The 20172-nt window shown below is 50.7% G+C and overlaps 1 protein-coding gene across 4 annotated transcripts in view; it reads left to right on the top strand.

Moving 5' to 3' along the window:
• The window catches only part of GCN2 (protein kinase family protein), a 155829-nt gene that overhangs the window by 54985 nt on the left and 80672 nt on the right, over window positions 1-20172 (top strand). For all 4 annotated transcript variants that reach the window (XR_015269204.1, XR_015269205.1, XM_086820322.1 and 1 more), the window contains exon 13: window positions 19468-19649. Coding sequence is in view for 2 of the 4 variants with exons in the window: in XM_086820322.1 (XP_086676448.1) it covers window positions 19468-19649 (182 nt within the window). In the remaining 2 variants the exon portion in view is untranslated. The remainder of the gene's footprint in view (window positions 1-19467; window positions 19650-20172) is intronic.

Raw genomic sequence — 20172 nt, 5'->3', positions numbered from 1 at the left:
GTGTTTTTGGTTTTTTTATTTTTTTTAAAGATCCACGTGGCAACAGAGCGCATGATGGATTATTTTGTTTGTTGTTTTCTTTGATGTAAAGGTGACGGCCTGGAACACGTCACCGAATGAAAAAGGATGCGCCGCTTCAAGGCCTGGACGCGTCGCGTGCTGACTGAATGGATGCGCCGCTTCGAAGGGGTGCTGCCAGCAAAGCGAAGAGGCGGGCAGCAGGCGCTAGTTGGCGGTGAGGAATTCAGGGTCGGCAGCTGCAAGGATTAACGAGGCTCACAGCCTGCAGCACACGAAGCGAGAGAGTGTTCCATATTTGGCAGGGAGATGCCACGCTGCGAACGCCTAACTCACTGGTCAGCGAGGAGGGAGGGTAGTCCTCTCTGCAATACACACCATGCGTGTGTATTGGTGTGAAACCTTTTGTTCTTGTTTACATTACTTTAAGCAAGGATTCACTCCAAGTCCACCATCGCTCTGCTTCTTCCATACAACACCGAGAGGAGAGTAGAGCGGAGAGGGTGAGAGGCTCACAACCGTAGGCCCGGGAAAAAATTTTTGCTCTGATACCACTGTGAGGATTACTGTTATTACTTAGTATTTCATCCACTATCTGTGTATTTAAGACTGAAACTGAAAGTAGACTTGAACACAGATGTTTGATTGATTGATTGAAATTGTGATACAACAGGCTCCTTATATAGGAGTTCAAGAGACACGAATGAAAAGACACATCCCATGACCAATAGTCATGACTCTAGGCGAAGAGACACATCCTTTGGACGAATAGCTGCAACCATTGGGTGAAGAGTTGCAACCCTAGAGCGAAGGGGTGTGACCAGTCGTCGAAGGAGTGTGGCTCTTGATGAAGAGGCATGTCTCTAGAGCGAATAGTCGTGACCTTCTGAGTGTAGGGGTCCTCTGTAATCATGTCACTTCAATATCTGTAACCATGAGGAGCCTGTGTATAATGAACTAAGTCACAATCGTGACAGTAAAAATATTCGTCTTCAGTATCAGACATGTTGCTGAATTTTTCAGCGATGACTTTCCTGGAGTCAACCACGAGCTCACCCCCTTAAGAAAGTTGATGATGGGTTCCGGCAACGGAACCTTGAAACCGGCCTCTGGTAGAAACCAAAGTGCGGTAGACTAGCAGTCACCCTTCCACTTGTAGTCCAAATATAAAAACAAATTTAATTGGAGCTAGAGTGCCCCAAAACTGTAATGAGAACGACACCTGTTGGCCCCAAAGCTTGGTGCCCCTTTCGGTATTTCTTTATTCAAATTCAAAGTGATGTAAAACTGAGTACAACAAAACCAGCCAGGAGAATACACCTGTATGTCCAATCTGGCAGCCCACAAGACCTCTTAGCACAGAGGATTCACACACAGATCTGTGTCCCACAAAAGCAACACTCTGTGTTTCCCTCTGGTTAGCCAAGACCATTCAGCAGGGCAGCCTTGAGCACACATCTGGCATATCCCATGTACATGGTTCCACAACTCAGCACAAACATACATCCACTGTCCAATCTCTGTTTCCACCCTTTCAATCTGCCATACCCCTCCTCTCACAAGGGGCCAGATAACACAACTCTGCAGCAGACATAGGCTAATGGAAAGAAAGAAAGATGGACAAGTTCAGAGCTTACCAAATCAGCACGTGGTTCTGCACTCGTGAGGCCAATCGTACCAGTCTGTACTTTCCTCCTTGCAACCACTTGACTGATACATCAACTAAGCTCTGAGAAAGCTTTGCCTGCAGCTGGAGATGCACCGCCTGCTACTGCTCAGAACTGAACAGATCTGGAACCGGCTGTACCTGTCCGTACAGGTCAGTAGAACTCTATTGTACCTGTGCGTACAGCCTCTGCAGCCACCTGTATCGTACAGGACAGCACTTGCATAGCAGCCGCCTGCTGTCTATTCCTGCCAGCGCAGACTGTACCAGCGTCGCCAGACCCTGCACGTGTCCGTACACCTGTACTAGCTGTCCGTACAACTGTACCTGCAGCACAGCATGCACCTGCTTTCAGCCCCTGTCAGCGTCGCCTGTACCTGCAGCAGTCGTACCCTGTACGGGCCACGTGGACTGTACCTGCAGCTGTACGGGCACTTCTGTACAAAAAACAACCATCAGCACTCTTTTTTTTTATTAAAAATTAGATCCTTTCATTAGTTATATAAAAACGCCCGTAGGGCTACAAAAGATCCTCTCCTGCTCACAAGAAAAACAGAGCAGTGAACAAAGCAAGGCAGCCCGGGAGACACTCCCAAGGTGCTGAAAAGTACACGCATCAGTACAAAGAACTGAGGGGCTAAATCATACAATAGGAGGGGGGCCAACTTTAATATTTATTAAAGTTCCCTAGGGGCCACTTAGGCCTAGGGGCCACCCATGAATAAAGCATTAAAATTCATTAATGTTCTGGTCCCCCTTCACACCTGAAGATGTCCACACATCATTCTCTTTGTCCGGGCACCCCAAATGTGAATCATTTAATATTTTTGCTCAGCAACCACCATGTCCACACTTGTGCTGTTCCATTTTCACAGGGTCATGACACCGGCATTTACAGCCAGGCAGTGGGATGTCTCATTTACTTGTGTAACACGAGGCCAGACATATCTTTTGGGGTGTCTGTGTTGAGCAAATTCATGCACAGCCTAGGCACAAAGCATTGACAAGCAATCAAACGCATTTTTCGTTACAATCTACGTACCCTGCATCTTGGTTTGTTCTATCCCAAGGGGGGTAGCTTGCAGCTTTATGCATACAGTGATTCAGATTGGGCTGGTGATTATGATACCAAACAATCCACCAGTGGGAATTGTTTTTTCCTTGGCTGTTCATGCATATCTTGGTTGAGCAAAAGGCAACCCACTGTTGCCACATCTACTTGTGAGGCTGAGTACAGGGCAGTCTTCACAGCTATAGTAGATTGTGTATGGGTTAGGAGATTATTGGTTGATCTTCGTGAGTGTCAGCAGACACCCACCACCATCCTCACTGATAGCCAGAGTGCTATTGCCCTGGCACGAAATCCAGTATTTCATGCACGTACCATGCAGATTGAGATTCATTTTTATCACTATGTCAGAGAGAGGTTACATGCAGGGGAGATCAGTTTATCTTACTGCCCTACACAGGATAATGTTGCAGATCTATTCACAAAGGCTTTACCTCGAGAAAAGTTTGAAGCTTTCCGCAAAGCTTTGGGCTTACTCTCATACAGTTAGTGATCTGCTACCTTGTACAAGTTCACACTTCCACTATAGGGGGGATTTGTAGGCATATGCTCACTTATGGTAGTGCTATGTGTGAACAGGGCTTAACCAAGGGCATTTTTTCCCATGTGGTTTTTCCCTTTGGATATCAAGTGTGAAAGGACACTCTACATATAATATTTTGTACTTCTATATTATATGGATGTGACACACATGCAAGTGTTGACTTGCATTTTGTGGCTACCACACTTTTGGCTCTCTCTCTCTCTCTCTCTCTCTCTCTCTCTCTCTCTCTCATTTCTGTGTGAGCTTCTCCATCCTGCACCTAACCCTAATGTGCAGGTTTGTGTGTGTGTGTGAGTGTGTGAGTCCAACACCAACACATAATGGATTCTTACACGACAGGAGCATCTTTGATAACATTTTCTTGTTTTGGGAGGCCGTCGAATGGGCTAAAGCGAGCAATCAACCCTTAGCCATTCTGCTCTTGGATTTTGAGAAGGCCTATGATAGAGTGGATTGGGACTTACACCGTCACGGACGTGCTCGCTGAAGCTTCCCCCCCCCCCCCCGGCTCGAGCTGCCGCCTGCTCGCACCCCCCTCCCCGCCCTCGTGACTGCCTCTCCCCGCTTGCTCGCACCCTCCGCCCCTGTGCTTCTCGCACCCCCCGCCCTCCCTGTCGCGCCCGTAGTCCCCTGCCCGCCTGCCCTGTCTCCTTCGCGCCCCCCGCTCCCCCCCCCCTTCCTCCCTTGCCTGCACGTCACCCCCTTCCTCCCCTACTTGCCCGTCACCCCCTGCCCGCCCGTCGCCCCTGCCTGCCCCCGCCCCCCCCCCCCCTTCGCGCTTTCCCCGCCCTCCCCTTTCGTTCCCCGCTGCCCCCTTTGTTTTTTTTTTCCCGCCCCCCTCTGTCTTCCGCCCCTTCCCCTTTGTCTTCCACGCCTCCCCCTCTGTCTTCCGCTCTTCCCCCTCTTCCCCTCCCCGCTCCGTCTTTTTTGTGCAGCTCGGTTCTTGCAGGACCCTTTGTTTCTCGCTTTGCCCTCGACTCAGCTTCAGACTCCGATGGAGTTTCCTCCCGCCCCACCTCAGAGGAACTCTTCCGCAGCCCCCTCGCCCGCCCCTGAGGATACCCCCATCAGGCTTTCTCTTTCGCCAGAGGAAGAAGCGAGCCTCGCCGCAGAGGTGGAACACCTCCAGGCACATTCCACCATCTGCCGTATAGTTGGCACTCGCCCTTGCAGAGGGGAGATCCGGGATCTTCTCCAGGCCCGCCTTCTTGCAGATGTGGGCAAGATCCTGGACGTTCAGTTACTGGGCCGCGGACACTACCAGATTGAGTTCAAGACACCCGAGAGCGTGGCCCAGGTCCTAGCCATGAGTCCCCTTGACATCAGGGGCGCTCGGGCCTTTTTCAGACCTTGGCTGCATGGTTTCGACCCAACAGCGGCCGAGCAGGGAGAGCGCCTATTCCATGTCATAGTTTGCTTTCCTGGACTCCGCCGTGAGTACCTACCGCTCCTTTCTAGGTTAGGATCATTGGTGGGCTCGGTGCTTTAGATTGGGCCCACAGCAGCTTCAGTGGTGGCTAGAGCAGCTGGCCTGCCTTCGATTAGAGTTTTGGTTCCTGACATCTCCTCCCTTCCGAAGGTCATCCAGTTACCTAGGATAGGGAGGGGATGGATCGATCAGAGAGTGGTGTTTTCGGGGCTCCCGAACCAGTGTTTTATAAGCAGGCAGGTCGGCCACCTGGCCAAGGCCTGCCCTCGCAGGAGACCCCGACCTTCACCGCAGCAGCAGACCCCTGATGGCCCGCCCACAGATGCGGCTCGGCAGGCAGCCTCCGGGACACCTGCTCAGCCCACAGAGACCTTGGATTGGCAGCCTGGACAGGGACGCCGTAGAGGGAGAAAGCCACAGCAGCATGCCTAGAGACCGACGCAGTAGCAGTCACAGCCTCAGCATCACTGGGTTCCAGTGCGGAACAGTTTTGCTCTCCTCCAGGAGGAGACCCTAGCGCAGACTGAGGATCAGGAGATGCCAGCACCTCCCCCCCTTCGCCCCCACCCCCCCCTCCCCCTCCCCCTCCCCCTCCCCCTCCCCCTCCCCCTCCCCCTCCTCCTCCCCCGTCCCCTCCACCCGCCTCGCTTCCACCTTCGCCTCCTCCCGTTCCCGCTCCCGCTCCCGCTTTTTCAGCGGCTCCTTCCCCAGCCCCTTCTCCCCCCTCTCCTCCCCCTCCGCTCGCCTCAGCTCCTCGGGAGGCACTGGCAGTACCCTCGCGCTCACCTGCAGTCCGGTGGGCACTGAGCACCGACCTTGCTCGAGCACCGCAGAGGAGACCTACCATGCCGATTCGTGCTTCACGGATATCCTCTATCCGCAGTCGGCTGAGTAGTCTCGATACTAGATAGCGCTCGGAGGCTTTCGACTACTCCTTCACACGCCTTTTTGGAGCGGAGGGCCCCCATGAGCCAGCTCCCATCAGAGTTCATGTGGTGATACCTCCGGCCCGAGGGGAGGAGGCATTTGATTCAGCGGTGGCCTTCTCCTTCTCTCTCTGTGGCACTAGCGACCAGGAGTGGACTCTGGATCTCGCTCTTAGTATTTTGAAGACTCAGGCAGTTGAGTTTTCTCACCATGTGAGCGATTTGGAGATGACAGACGTGATAGGCCGACTCTGGGAGTTGGCACATTTCTTTGATACCGGGAGTGCGCATGCCTCCGGGATTTGACATTTGGTGGTTCGCATAGTGGCAGACCTAGCACGAGATCCTGGCTATGTATGCATACATGAGGTTTCTCTCTCTGAGCGGGAGGCAGTCGCCATGGGACACAGCCACTGGCGCCTGGTCCGAGACTCTTGCAGCACATTGGGTGGGCAGATTCGTAGCCGCTCGGATGGGGACTACTCTCCATCCAAGCCGCTTGCGAAGGCCCGCCGTATGGCTGAGACAGCCTCCACCTCAGCAGGTCATCCATGAGGATCATCTCATGGAATGTACAGGGCCTTGGCGGCGCACACTATGTACGTTATCGTGGTTGCTTGAGGCAGGAGCTTCAGAGATGCTTGGTTGGGGGCAGTATTGATATTCTGATGATGCAGGAGCACCATTTGAGTGAGAGCAGGATTCGGAGTTATGGTTCGGTGATGCCTGGTAGATGGGACACATTTTGGTCTGCAGGTTTTGGTCCCTTGGGTGGGCAGGGAGTAGTATGTATGGTCATTGCGGATGTATGGCGGCAGGCCATTGTGGATCACGGGGTCATTGTGCTTGGTAGAGCACAGTATGTTATTCTGAGGATGCACGATGAGCACTTTGGTGTGCTCAATGTCTATGCGCCCAACCATGCTAGTGCCAGAGCAGAGTTCTAGACCCTTGTTTACAGATGCATTGCCCGAGGCCGCACATTGGTGTGTCGGGCGAGACTTCAACATGCTTGAGGACCCGGCCGATAGGGTGGGAGACAGTCATGTTATAGTGCACGGCACAGAGCTTGCAGCTTGGGAGCGATTTTGTATGACACTGCGGATCACTGATGCATGGCAGCATGAGCCTTTCTCCCGCTCTCAGGACAGTCTTAGTTTTTCTCGGTCGGATCGCCAGCAGGGAGGGACTAATCTATCACGGATTGATCGCTTCTATGTGGGTGACAGGTTCGGGGAGCGTGGTGGCTCCGTTGGCATTCTCGCTGGCACCTCTTTTTCAGACCATGCGCCAGTTATTTTGACACTTGAGGAGAGGACACGGGAGACCAGCTTGCAGTTGAGGATCCCAGAGAGGATACTTACAGATCCCAGTCTTTCTGAGGACATTGAGAGGATATGGCATGATAGCCAGAGCTCTGACGTGGATGCAGTAGGCCAGTGTGCCCAGGGACTCATCGAGCTCAGCTCTCTTTTGCACGCTACAGCCTTGACATGGCTGGGAGAGACACGAGAGCGGGAGCGTCGCTTGAGACGTAGCCTTGCTTCGCTCCAGCGTCTTCAAGAGCAGCTACCTACATGCGAGTGCGTGGCGTCCCAGCTGAGCCAGGCACGCCAGGAGGTTAGAGAGGCAGAGGAGCAGAGACATGAGTTCTACTATCATCGCCAGGCCTCTCAGTGGACGCAGCTTGGTGATAGAGTGACTGGGACCCCGCCATGCTCGAGCAGGAGTACGCCAGCTCAGGAGGTAGGACGGATCGTTAGCCACTGAGCCCGGGGAGATTAGAGCCATTGCCACTGAGTTCTATAGAGACCTGCTTTCAACGGACCCAGCCACGGAGGCACGTGATGCTTGCTGACAGACTGTGTGGGCCCATGTGCAGAGGAGGGTCACAGATTGTATGCGCACAGTTTTGGGTGAGCCCCTTTCAGAGGATGAGCTTGTTGAGGCTTTGAGGATCCTTCCGCGTCATAGTTGCCTTGGGAAGGACGGATTGACGCCTGCCTTTTTTATGCGCGATTGGGACCTTTTGCGGCCGGGCCTCCGTAGGGGCTTTTAGTATGTTTTGGACACTGGGGTGATGCCACAGAGCTTTTCAGAGGGCTTGATCTTTCCTATCCCCAAGGGGGAGGGAGTGTCAGATGCATTGGAGGCCTATTACGATCCTCAATACTGTCTACAAGGTCCTAGCAAAGGCCTTGAGTTTGAGGATCGAGCCCTTCCTTGGGGAGTTGATTCATGCTACCTAGACAGGATTCTTCAAGGAGCGCAGTATCCTTGACAACATTTTCACCTTCTGGGAGGCGACGGCCCGAGCTAGATTTCTCGGTGAGGACTTGGTCGTGATGCTTCTCGATTTTGAAAAGGCATATCGATTGGGGTTTCCTAGAGGGCACTATGCTTCGCCTGGGTTTTGAGCCAGACTGGATTCGAGGAGTGGCGGCTCTATATTCCGCAGCTCGTAGCTAGGTGTTGATGGCAGGAGGACGGGGGCCGAGTTTTGAGTTGACCAGATCAGTCCGTCAGGGATGCCCTCTCGCCCCTTTCCTTTTTCTCTTCTTTGCAGAGGCTATGAGCATGTATCTGACAGCAGAGGAGGTTGGTTTGAGAGGACTCCAGCTCCCAGTCTCCGGGGTGAGGACCTGCTCGATTCTGAGTTTGCTGATGACACGGGATTGTTTCTGCATGGCCAGGAGGCCAATCTATAGAGGGCAGAGCAGTCGCTACAGGTTTTTGGTGTGGCTTCGGGAGCATTGATCAATTGGCGCAAGACAGTGGCTTTTTGGATCAGTAGCTCTCACGCTCCGGCAGGGAGCCCAGACCCGGGCTTTAGATGGATTCCTCCTGGCACAGCAGTGCGGTATCTGGGATGCCAGATTGGACTTGATTTGTCAGCTGAGCAGCAGATCGCCCCGCTTCTTCTGAGCATTTGGAAGAAGCTTTTATATTGGAGTACAGCTCGGCTATCCTTGGCTGGGAGGGTGGTGGTGACAAATCAGGTGCTTTTAGTGACTATGTGGTACATCATGTCTTGCTGGATCTTCTCGAGCTCTTGCATCAGCTAGGTACAGAGGCTGATCAGGAACTTTCTTTCGTCTGGGCGGGATGGTCAGCCGGCCCGGGCTAAGGTTGCTTGGGCAGTTATTACTGTTCCGTTGGCCCAGGGGGGCTTGGGCATTATAGATCCAGCTGATCAGAGTAGAGCCTTGTTGGGGAAGCTTATTGTTCGGGGGCTGCTTCTAGGCGCTGAGCCTTGGAAGGAGCTTCTATTTCAGCGGCTGCAGGCTAGAGCTCCCCCAGTAGGGGGCACTTGGGCACCAGAGATACGGTGGATCTTCATAGAGATGAGGAGGACAGGCCTCAGTAGAGGATGGGAGGACAGATTTGCCTTGAGCATCCTGCGAGCTTGGTAGCTGCTGAGACTGGGGCTTTCTCAGAGACCTCCCACTTGTGATGAGGAGCGGGCTAGACAGCCGCTCATCTGGAGCCCCGCGGTACGCACAGAGCAGGGCCATATGCTGGGTTCTCGGCCTCGTCTAGCCTGGGGACCATTGGCGGCAGGCCCGACACGCAGTTTTGGAGATTGGCAGGCCTTTTGCAATCTCCCAGAGGAGATCCAGGCGGAGAGGCTGAGTCACTTCAGAGGGGGGCTGATTATGAGGGATGACATTCAAGAGGCACTCACTGAGGAGTGGTTCACGCCTTTCGAGCCAGCGGCCCTACGGTGGATGGGAGCCTTTACACAGTTGGAGATCCTGATTGCTGTCAGAGCTTGCATTGAGGATGGTAGATGTCTCTACTATGAGGTACAGGATGAGGGCAGACTTCAGAGAGTGGAGGCGGAGGCGCCTTTGGTTGCAGAGTGCATCTTTCAGAGGATACGGGTAGTGGCCGCCGCTTCTTGGAAGTGGCATATTGATCCAGACCCTGCAGATGTGGACTCTGATTGGCGCATATGGGCATATGCTGCGCGCCCCTTGGCCCGGCTCCAGTGGGACCCTGGCGAGTACGAGTGGCATGATCCTTATGCGTCCCCCGAGGCCACAGAGATCACCTTTTTCCAGTACACTGTTCGGTTGGGGAGGCATATTTTGACTGCGAGGAGGATGGTCTCTCCAGCTGCATCGGAGCATTGGCGGCTACAGGGACTCTCACAGGAGTTCCTGGAGGATTTTTGGACCAGGCTCTGGGCTAGCCGACAGGCACGCAGGATCTCGACTTTCCAGCGGCTGGTTGTCCACAGGGGCTTTGCAGTTGGCACCTGGCTTGTCTACAGTGGCCTTCCGTTGGCCTGCGTCCGATGCGGCCACCCATTGGAGACACAGAGACATTGCCTATGGGACTGTCCACAGGCGCAGCAGATTTGGCTGAGGATGCTGCGCATTTTGGCCCCTCTCTCTCCAGAGGGCATGTATACGTTGGGAGCCGCTGCTTGGTCGACTTCGTCAGGGCCTGCTCTGGGATACGAGACGGAGTAGGACAGCCAGGCCATCAAATTCATTAGGGGCCAGCCTCGCCTTGTTCCTTCACCGGATTTCTCGTCCGCTGGCTAGACACAGGAGAGGAATCTACGATGGAAGCTCCTCAGCAGCCTCACCATATGGAGAGCCCGTTGTTTCAGGGCCTTTGAGGGGAGACTGGAGCCACCAGCAGAGACTGTTCGGGGGATCTGGCAGGAGTTGATTCACACCCTGCGAGGACAGTATGACCGCATCTGGGGCTACTCGGATCGAGCAATCTTGCGGCGCCAGGCCTTCCACACCACTTGGCGCAGCGGCCCCTTCTATACTCTACACGCGGGTACCTCCCGCTGGCACTACAGGCCACCTGTTTGGATTTTCCCCCCTCCTATTGTATGATATAGCCTCTCAGTTATTTGTACTGTTATGTGTACTTTTTTGCACCTAGGGAGAGTCTCCCTAGCTGCCTTGATTGGCTCTCTGCTCTGCCTTCTTATGAGCAGGAGAGGGGTTTTTGTAGCCCAGTGGGCGTTTTTTTATATAACTAATGAAAGGATCTTTTCTCGGAAAAAAAAAAAGAGTGGATTGGGACTTCGTTGAGGGTACTCTTAGTCATATGGGCTTCTCTCAGAGATGGATCAAGGAGTTTCATGCATGTATCGTGATGCCCATAGTAGAGTTCTTGCTTGCGGTGATAGAGGAGAGCGGTTTCAGATTTCTCGCTCAGTATGACAGGGCTGCCCATTAGCCCCTTTATTATATATCATAGTTGCAGAGGCCATGAGCATCTTTCTCCGCTCCACTGCTGCTATTTCAGGATTGAGGTTGCCTCTTCGTAGTCATGAGGAGTTGGTTGACTCTGAGTTACCTGATGACACAGCCCTGTTTTTGGAGGCTTCACATATATGCTTATGTTCCTTCCGGGTAGCACTAGAGGAGTTCTGTTTGGCAGCAAAGGCACTCATTAATTGGCACAAATCTGTTGGTTTTTGGGTTAGTGATTCACCGAGAGTTGATTGGGGTGCAAAGCTTGGTTTGACTTGGATCATCAGAGGATGCACTGCTAGATATTTGGGATGCCAAGTTGGGATTGATATTTCTCCAACGCAGCAGTTTGCTCCGGTACTTATGAGTATCGGGAAGAAGCTCCTCCATTGGAGCTCCAAGAGATTAGATTTAGCCTCCAGAGCTTTGGTGGCTAATGAGGTTTTGCTTGCCTCAGCTTGGTTTATTGCCTCTTGTTGGTGCTTCTCTCATGCGTGCATTGGCCAATTGCGGAGATTGGTCGGCAATTTTCTCTTGTCGGGCTTGGATGGCACCTCAGACACTCGTACCAGGGTAGCTTGGCTCACAGTTATTCAGCCCAAAAGAGTTGTGTTTGCCTGCTTGACGTGTTACTTACTGAGCGGGGATGCCTGCCAGTGAGTCGTGAAGCTTGCTCTGTCTTCTAACTAGTTTTGGTGCATGTGAACAGGTGGTAAGTATATCGCACATGTTGGTTTAATATTTTATATTCTAACCTTTTGTTTTATAAGGTTATATGTTCACACTCACTTAAAAGTGGGCACCCCCTTTGGGCACCCACTTAGGGGCCAAGGTGGGGAGCCACACTTGACTTGTGTGTGTGTGTGGGGGTGGGTGCATGGTCACCTACCCAACCCACCATGGAACTGGCCGCCCACATGCAAACGTGGGGAGCCAGCCAAATCAAATAGTTTAAACTCCACTTCAACCTTACAAAAAGAAGCCATCATCTCTAACGTGAAAAAGAATCAGGCGACCATCTCTTGCACACGTAATCCCAGGCGACTGCTGAGCTGGTTGCGCATGCTCACCTAGGCGGCTACTGAACTGCTGCGCATGCTCACCCAGGCGGCTACTGTATTGCTGCGCATGCTCTCTCTTAGGCGGCTGCATATCCACAGGCTGCGCTGCCTTGTTCTCTTGCAGGCAGTCGTGGGCCATCTCCAGCAGGTGCTGCGCCCCTTCTTCAGCAGGGTGCGCCTGTCCTCCAGCAGACTACCCACTACAGGCGGCTGCGCAGGCTGCAGCCAAGTGGCTGTGCACAGCAACCAGGCGCCCCCTATCCTTTAGGCGGCTGTTTCCTCGTTTATCTCTCAGGCGGCTGCACTACAAACTGTGCTGTGCAGCCAGGCCGTTGTCCATCATCAGCAGATTGCACTCCAGCAGGCGGCTGTTCACAGTGTACTTCTCCTACTCTGCAGGCGATAGCTGTACCTCGTATACAAACAGCTCCTGCTTCTTCTCCCTCAGGCGACTGAACCTTCCATGCGTAGCTGCTGTTCCTCTAGTTGGTAGTTGTGCTCCTGCAGCCAGGAGGCTATACCGTACCCCAGGCAGCTACTCCTCTCGACATGCTGCTGCATCTCGGTGTCTCTCTCAAGTAACTGCACACAGACACCATGAGTATTGGTCTTCCATCTGCCATCCTCAAGTAAGTGAATTTTTCAGATTTAAGTAAAGTATTTTGTGATAAATCTGATAAGGGACTCTCTCCACGGCAACACCCGTTCGGTGCCGGGTAGTCCAAGCTCTTGGAGAACCACAGTCCAAAGGTGCTGAGATCGGGAGAGCCAGGTGTTAGTACGAGAGCGCCTGTTTGTGCGTGGTCTCGGAACACCAGTGGGGCGCTCTCCGCGGAGTCCAGTGAAAGCACAGGACCGTAGAGACTGGACCACGCTAGTGGTCGTTCTACTTCAAACGTCGACTTCGAGCCTTTTTGTTTGGTACTGTATTCATTTGTACATGGACATCATCTGGTTCTTGGAACCCATGGAGCATTGTATTTGTTAAATACTCCCAATAAATATATCATATATTGAGGGGGGGGGGTCGGCCCGTTCCGGCCGCAGTGCTGGTGTCCATCTATCTCATTTCATTTCATTTCAATTTCAAGTTGTTATTAAGTTGTCCATTTCAAATTGTGATATTAAGTTGTGCTATTACGCGTGTGGGTGTCCAACGGAGTCTTTCCCACTTGACGGGATCGGTTTCAGTTGCTTTGCAAACTTGCGGTCCCTTTGGGGCACCATTTGAGAGGGACACCCTCACTGAACTACTGCCCCCCGCTGTTCATTGGATTGTTGGAGGAGACTGCAACATGGTTGAGCATACATTGAACAAAAAGGGTGTCCGTGAGGGTAGAACACATCCCTTTGGAGGTTTTGGTTCCGTCATTCTGAGGTTCGAATCCTTCCGTCCTAGATTTCTTCGCTATCGGTCACTCAGGAGTATTTAGCCTTGCAAGGTGGTCCTTATTCATGATACACAGAATGGATTCCTCCAAGGAAGGAGTATTTTTGATAACATCTTTTGACTGTGAGAAGCTCTGGAGTGGGCTAAATCTAGCCAACAACCCCTTGCCGTTCTCTTGCTAGACTCTGAAAAAGCTTATTATAGAGTTTATTGGGACTCCTTGGAAGGCACGGTGGCATTGATGGGTTTCTCCCGAGAGTGGATCAGAGGGGTCTCCTGCATGTATAGAGAGGCCCATAGCACAATTTTGGCTTGTGTCAGACATGGTGAGAGGTTTCAGATCTTTTGTTCCGTGAGGCAGGGATGCCTCTTAGCTCCATGACTTTACCATATAGTAGCAGAGGCTACGAGCATGCTTCTCAGGGTTAACCCAACAGTTTCGGACCTCAGGCTGTCTCTTTGCATGGAGGAAGAGTTACTGGTCTTAGAGTTAGTAGATGATACTGCTATGTTTTTGGACGCTTCACAAGCATGCCTCTGTGCTCTTAGAGTATTATGCAAATGAATGCAGCCATACCTAACCACTGTATCACATGAAACTTTGTGGAAGGGCCTCATTACTTATTGTTTGGGGTAATTTTAGGGATAGGGGTACCTCTTAAGGTCATGGGCCTTCCCAATGTGGGTGAGGACGATGTTCTAGTTTTTTACTCCATTCAGGATAGATGGCTCTTGGAGAGAGGTCTTGGGCAAGACATTATTGAGGGTCCGACGGCCCGGCCGGTGAGAGTGATGGGCAGGGCAGGGAAGCACATCTATATTGATCCCCACCAAGGGATGATTATGGACTCTTGGAGCCTTTGGTTATATGATGGGTGTGATGGGTGTCCTATTAGCAGATACCTCACTAGGACTCCGGTGAGTGGGAGTGGAGGGATGCCACTCTTCAGGCCAGACCCTTGGTTCTAGGATCCCTACTTTAAGACCACATTGGGAGGCTTATGGGATCACCCTTGACATTGATAGAGATTTTTGGTGGAGGTTGTGAGTTGTGCCACTCGTATAGGGAAACAAAGATTTCCTCTTTTATTTGGCTTTCTCTACATGGTGGCCTTGCCACCAACTAGTGGAGATCGATCATTGGTGGTAGCCCAGCTTGTCCGAGATATGCAGGAACTTCAGAGATAGTCTTATTTATGGGATTGCAGGGAGGCATAGAGGATTTGGATTGAACTAGCACACCTTTTTGGAATGATGAGGAGGGATGCCTGCAACTTTGGCCCTACTTGAGCGATAGTGCTTCTAGGCCCATTTCCAGGAGCCTAGGATGAAGGGTTGGCTCTATGACACCCTCCTCACATAAGCCTTGATGTATGGAGCACCTTTTTGGGGACCAGATGTGTCAGACTGGGATTGGCAGTGTGTGGAGAAGCCCTAGGTCATGATGTTCTCTTGCATGATTCGCAGCAAACCATTAGTCCCCTATATGATGATTCAGGCAGAGTTCGCTGCAGCCCTGCTGGTGGTAGACACTTTGTGAGACAATCACCTGCCTCCACCGCATCAGCATGATGAGCCCGCACATATACCGAGTTCGCTGCAGCCCCGATGTTGGTAGACACACTTTTTCAGACAACATCTACTTCCACCACATCAGCACGATGAGCTCTCATAGATATCCGAGGCTTGCCCTGGAGTCCTCATGACAGCTTCCACTTGAGGGTGACACTGGAGCATGGTACACCCGAGTTCAACCTAGTTCTCATGACACGGGCTTGAGATGGACCACCTCCCACATTTTCAGTACAACTTGGACTCCCCTTTTCTCTAGCTCTCGCATGAGAACGTCAACCGGACTATGTGGTTCAACCTCCTTAGTCTCCACATACATAGTACACGGATTGCACCTTTGGACCTCCCACCAAAGATGCACTTCTACAGAGATCATTTCCTTAGGCACACAGAGGACAACTTCATCCAGCAAGAAGCCAGGCTACCTGGGTATTCACATGTCACATTCCATGCGCATCGCAATTGGCCAGCTACAAGTATCCTCCCACCGCCTGTGGGTGGAGACAGGGCAGGCAGAGCACATATTTAGAGATGGAGAGCTCATACAGAGGCCTCGGGAGGAGAGGATCTGTAGATTATGCCACACAGAGGTTGAGATAGAGGAGCACTATACCTTTCATTGCCTAGTGTACTATGAGATCCACGGGAGGTACCACTGTCTCTCTCGTGAGGGGTTTGGCCCATTATCCAATATCACGGACTTCCTAGACTAGTGGTGCTTGGGACTCTTCCGACTAGAGCTTTGCAGACACAGAGATACACTCCTAATAGAGCATTCAGCCAAAGCCACCACCCTTCCTTCCTTGCCAGCTGGCCATCACCAGTTTCTTCCGAGCCCAGATAGGATATAGGCATAGTGGATCCCGCTGGTGGTCCACCAGAGGGTACCTCAGCTCCGCCCCATCCCCAAGGAGTCACTTCGGAACAGGCTTGTGTGCTTCGACGTACCTGGCGTCCCTAGTCCACAGGGCACCAACCACAATTCTCCCACCAGCGCGAGACCTAGGACATTGCCATCACACCACCTTCCCACCTACCATGATAGAAGGGGACCTCTCGGCCATACACAGTAACCCCACGCTGGACATACTTGAGAGAGATGTACCCTTTACTGAAGGATGATGTGCCCCACATACTTCATATTCTCTTGTACTCTATGATGAGAGTCTCTTGTACTAGTGCTTATACCCCATGTACTTCCCCATGATGATCATTGTATCAGCCTCTACTTTTAGAGAGCTATGTTATTTGTACTTGTTTTGTTTCTCTTTTCCATGATGACACATACCATGGATAGCATTGTATCACTTTGGTCTCATAGACCCATTGGATCTTTAGGAGATGTTTGTTATAACTTTTCTTTCTTTCTCTTTCTTTCTTTCTTTCTTTCTCTCTCTCTCTCTCTCTCTTGGATCACATACTGACACTTCGGGCACTTATTGAAGAGGGCAGGGCACAAAAGAGAAGGATATACTGCTGCTTTGTGGACTTCCGCAAAGCCTTTGATACCGTGCAGGCTTATGCACAGATTGCATGACATTGAGGTACTCGAGGATATGCAGTGGGGGATATATGCTTTGTATGAGTCTGTGACAAGCAGAGTCCGAGCTCCAGGCGGACTATCTGATAGGGTGACCAGCACGATAGGGGTGAAGCAGGGATGCCCGCTATCGCCCACCCTCTTTGGACTGTACATTGATGTGGTCTCTGATTATGTAGACAGATTGGGAGGCCTAGGGGCATGCCTGGCAGGGGTGTTGATACCGATCTTGTTATATGCTGATGATATTGTTCTAATCTTAGACTCTCCAGAGGGATTACAGAGACACCTGGATGCATTAGAGGCTTTCTGTGCGGATAGAGATCTGACAGTGAACCTTGGGAAAACCAAGGTTATGGTGTTTAACACCACGCAGGCATGGGTGACGAGATCAGAGCCTGAGTTCACTTTCGAGGGGAGCCGGTAGAGTACGTCAGGTCATATGTCTACTTGGGAGTTACTTTCACAGGACTGCGTTTCTCCCTTAAGGAGGCAGCAGTAGCTAGATTAGCTCGAGGGCATGCAGCCTTGGGGGCACTTGAGAGGCAGTGTGCACACATACAGTTTCAGGAGCCACGGACCAAATTGTGGCTATTTGATACGCTTGTCACACCGACCCTCCTGTACGGAGCTCCAATTTGGGGACCTAGTATACATCACAGATCTTAGAGAGGGACAGATGAGGGATGGAGGCAAATGGAGAGACCACTGATTATGATGATTGCCCGCATGATTCGGAGCAAATCATCAGTACCACATGAGATTGTTCGGGTTGAGTTGGGTGTCCCACCAGTAGTAACCGAGGTCCTATTCCAGGCAGTTCCCTTTTTACAGCGGCTATGGGAGCTCCCTCAGGAGAGGTACTCCCGATTGGCATTGACCTCATCCATACAGTTGGCAGAGGATGGAGATACTCATTGTTGGTACGCTCAGATGAGATCATGGTTTGACCTACATGGTTTGCGGATAGAGGCACTACCACCCTTTCAGTACAGTCTGGATTGTCCATTTTTGGATCTCACCCGCTCAGAGCAAAACCGCGTGATCAGGATGGATATCATCAGAGTGGACACAGAGAGGACATGGACTAGCCCCCTTGAGCCCTTGGGCACGAAAATGGCTCATAACAAGAGCCATTTTCTACACCTCTCACCGGATGATTTTATCACCCGCCCGGCGTACATGGATGTACACTTATCACATGGGATACGTTGTGCCATTGGACAGATCCGGACCTCATCACACCAGCTGCGGATTGAAACAGGGCGATATGTGCATCAGATCGTGGATGACTGCATTTGTCAGCTATGCTACTAGGAGGTAGAGACAGAGGAACACTACATTTGCCGATGTACATTCTATTATGAGATCCGAGGGAGATATCACTGCCTCTTTCAAGAGGGTTTTGGGCCGTTACGCAGGGTCATGGAGTTTGAGGATCAGAGATGCCTGGGATTGTTTCTACTTAAGCTCAGGAGACACAGAGGGACCGTCTTGGCAGACAGGAGGCCGAGCCATGATGTACCTAGACAGAGGACCCTGACAGATTTCTTCGGCACCAGCACCAGCAACTTAGCCCACACACCTCTTGATACCTCCTCCATTGGGCCATCAGGGCACCGACCATGCTCCCAAGGAGTCACCACTGATAGAGCAGTTATCTTATGTCGTGCTCGTCGGCCACGCCCACCAGGATCCCGACCACGGCATCCGCACCATCACCAGATCAGAGCCATTATTGCTCGGCATTGGAGGAGTCTACCTCGCTTCTACGACCTCTCCATTCTAGACAGCCCCATGTCGGAGATACTTGATCTAAGGAGAGGGCAATACTTCAACTGATCAGCATACATGGATCTACCTGATATACATTTTTCAGTATTTTCCAGTATTTTCTACTCAGTATCATCTCGGAGTCTTACAGTTCTATTCTTATAACTGTAGGACAATCAATTTATTGTACTTTTTAGTCTCATTTAGTTGTTCTCTTTGATGAGACACCAACTTCAGATGTACTCTTAGTTTTGGTGTCATAGGCCACCATGGCCTCTTAGAGACGTTAATATATCATTTCATTTTATTTCATTTCTGTCCTGTCTTGCATTGAAGTGAAGAAGTGTTCTATTTGTAGATTGACAATTAGATCCATAAGCATCCACATGTTACATTTCTTGAGATACTTATGGAGCTGTCGAGCCATCTTGTCAACCTCTTTCTAGGTAAACTGATACAGCTGTCAACAGATGGGTTGGCTTGCAAGCAGTTTCTGAGTTTGATGGTCCATTTTCCTTGGAGGAATACCATCCAACTCACCTGAAGATATATGGGTAAATTGATTTTTAATTCCAAAATTTGTTGTTGTTCCTTGAAAGAATCACACAAAACCTTAGAATATTTACATGAACATGATCTTAAAGAAAATCTAGATTAAAGAGATCCTTCTAACTAAAAAGCAACTCATAGTCGGCATCAAAAGAGTTTCTTGTGTTTTCATGGACATCCAAAACTGATGAACTTACGTTATCATTGTGGATTCAATAAGCTCACCAGCATGAACAAAAGAGAGCACATGAGCTTGATAATCTAACTACAGGGTCTCGCTTGTATATAAAACCAAGACATTCCCAAGATACTGTCCACTATGTCGAGGTTTATTATATGGAATCTCCCACCACCACCACCACCACCACCAACAATACCAAACCCCAACCAAAAAAAAAAAAGATTTCTTTAAAAATTTGATTTAAGAAATAATGTCAGGATCCTTCAAAGAGCAAGTAACAGCCTGTTTCAGAAATCATGAGAGCTTGTAGAGTGCTTTGCTCTGCTTGGGTTTGGCATTTGATGTATGTTAAAGCTTAAGTTCTGCATCTTTATTTTTATATTTGTTGTTTGGAGAGAATATATATTGAAAAATTTCCTTTTCCATTCACATTTTGGTCTTGTATTTTCATTATAATTTTGAGGGTGGACCAGGGGGTGTAGATCCTTTCAAATCCGAACTGATACAGTTTACCTCTTATGCAGGCTTGGTTTGAGACAGTGGCTGGTATTATGCATGCTGCTTCGGAAGTGGAAACATCTGGCGAGTGGGATAAAACAGAGTCTAGCTTTAAGCCACTGGTTCCCAAGGGTACGATCGTAGATGGTATCGAGGAGAATTTAGTAGAGAGGACATATCTCTATATTCAAATGGAGTATTGCCCCAGGTTTTTCCTCCCACTGCATGCCATTAATGAATTATCTAAGCAAATCAAGAGAACACTAAGGGCTGATTTTTGTTAAAAATAATATAGCGAGCCGCTTTGGCCGTAAAATCAAAGAAGTGATTGGAGTATGAATTTTTAACAAGAAAAGAACTGTTTCTGAGATGTTTTCTTAGTGTTGAACGTTGTTATTTGAAGCGAGTCTTTTGCTTGGCCTTCTGCAAGCACCAAGAGTTTTTATGTTGCTTAACCCTCAATGTGGAGGCCAATTGGATTCCACGGAGGTCAGTTCAGCTGAGTCAACTTCAAGATTTTGTAAGCATATCCAAGCAGGGTTTTTGGCCTCCTTTGTCTAATCTTGGTCTTGTTCTCATCTTTTGGGACAAGGTGAATAAGACCCTCCATGAGAAAAGGAGGCATCATACAAGCACACCACATCTTCTGCCGATCAATAGTAACATCATCACCCATGTAATCCCAAAACTGCAAAAAGAAGGATGGGGAGATACCATCATCCCGTGGGCAT

The sequence above is a fragment of the Cibotium barometz genome, chromosome 26, assembly GCF_041138505.1.
Source record: "Cibotium barometz isolate CiBa-2024 chromosome 26, ASM4113850v1, whole genome shotgun sequence".
In the NCBI taxonomy this organism is placed as follows: domain Eukaryota; kingdom Viridiplantae; phylum Streptophyta; class Polypodiopsida; order Cyatheales; family Cibotiaceae; genus Cibotium; species Cibotium barometz.
The sequence above is the reverse complement of the archived record's forward strand: the minus strand, read 5'-3'. Positions and strand labels throughout refer to the sequence as shown.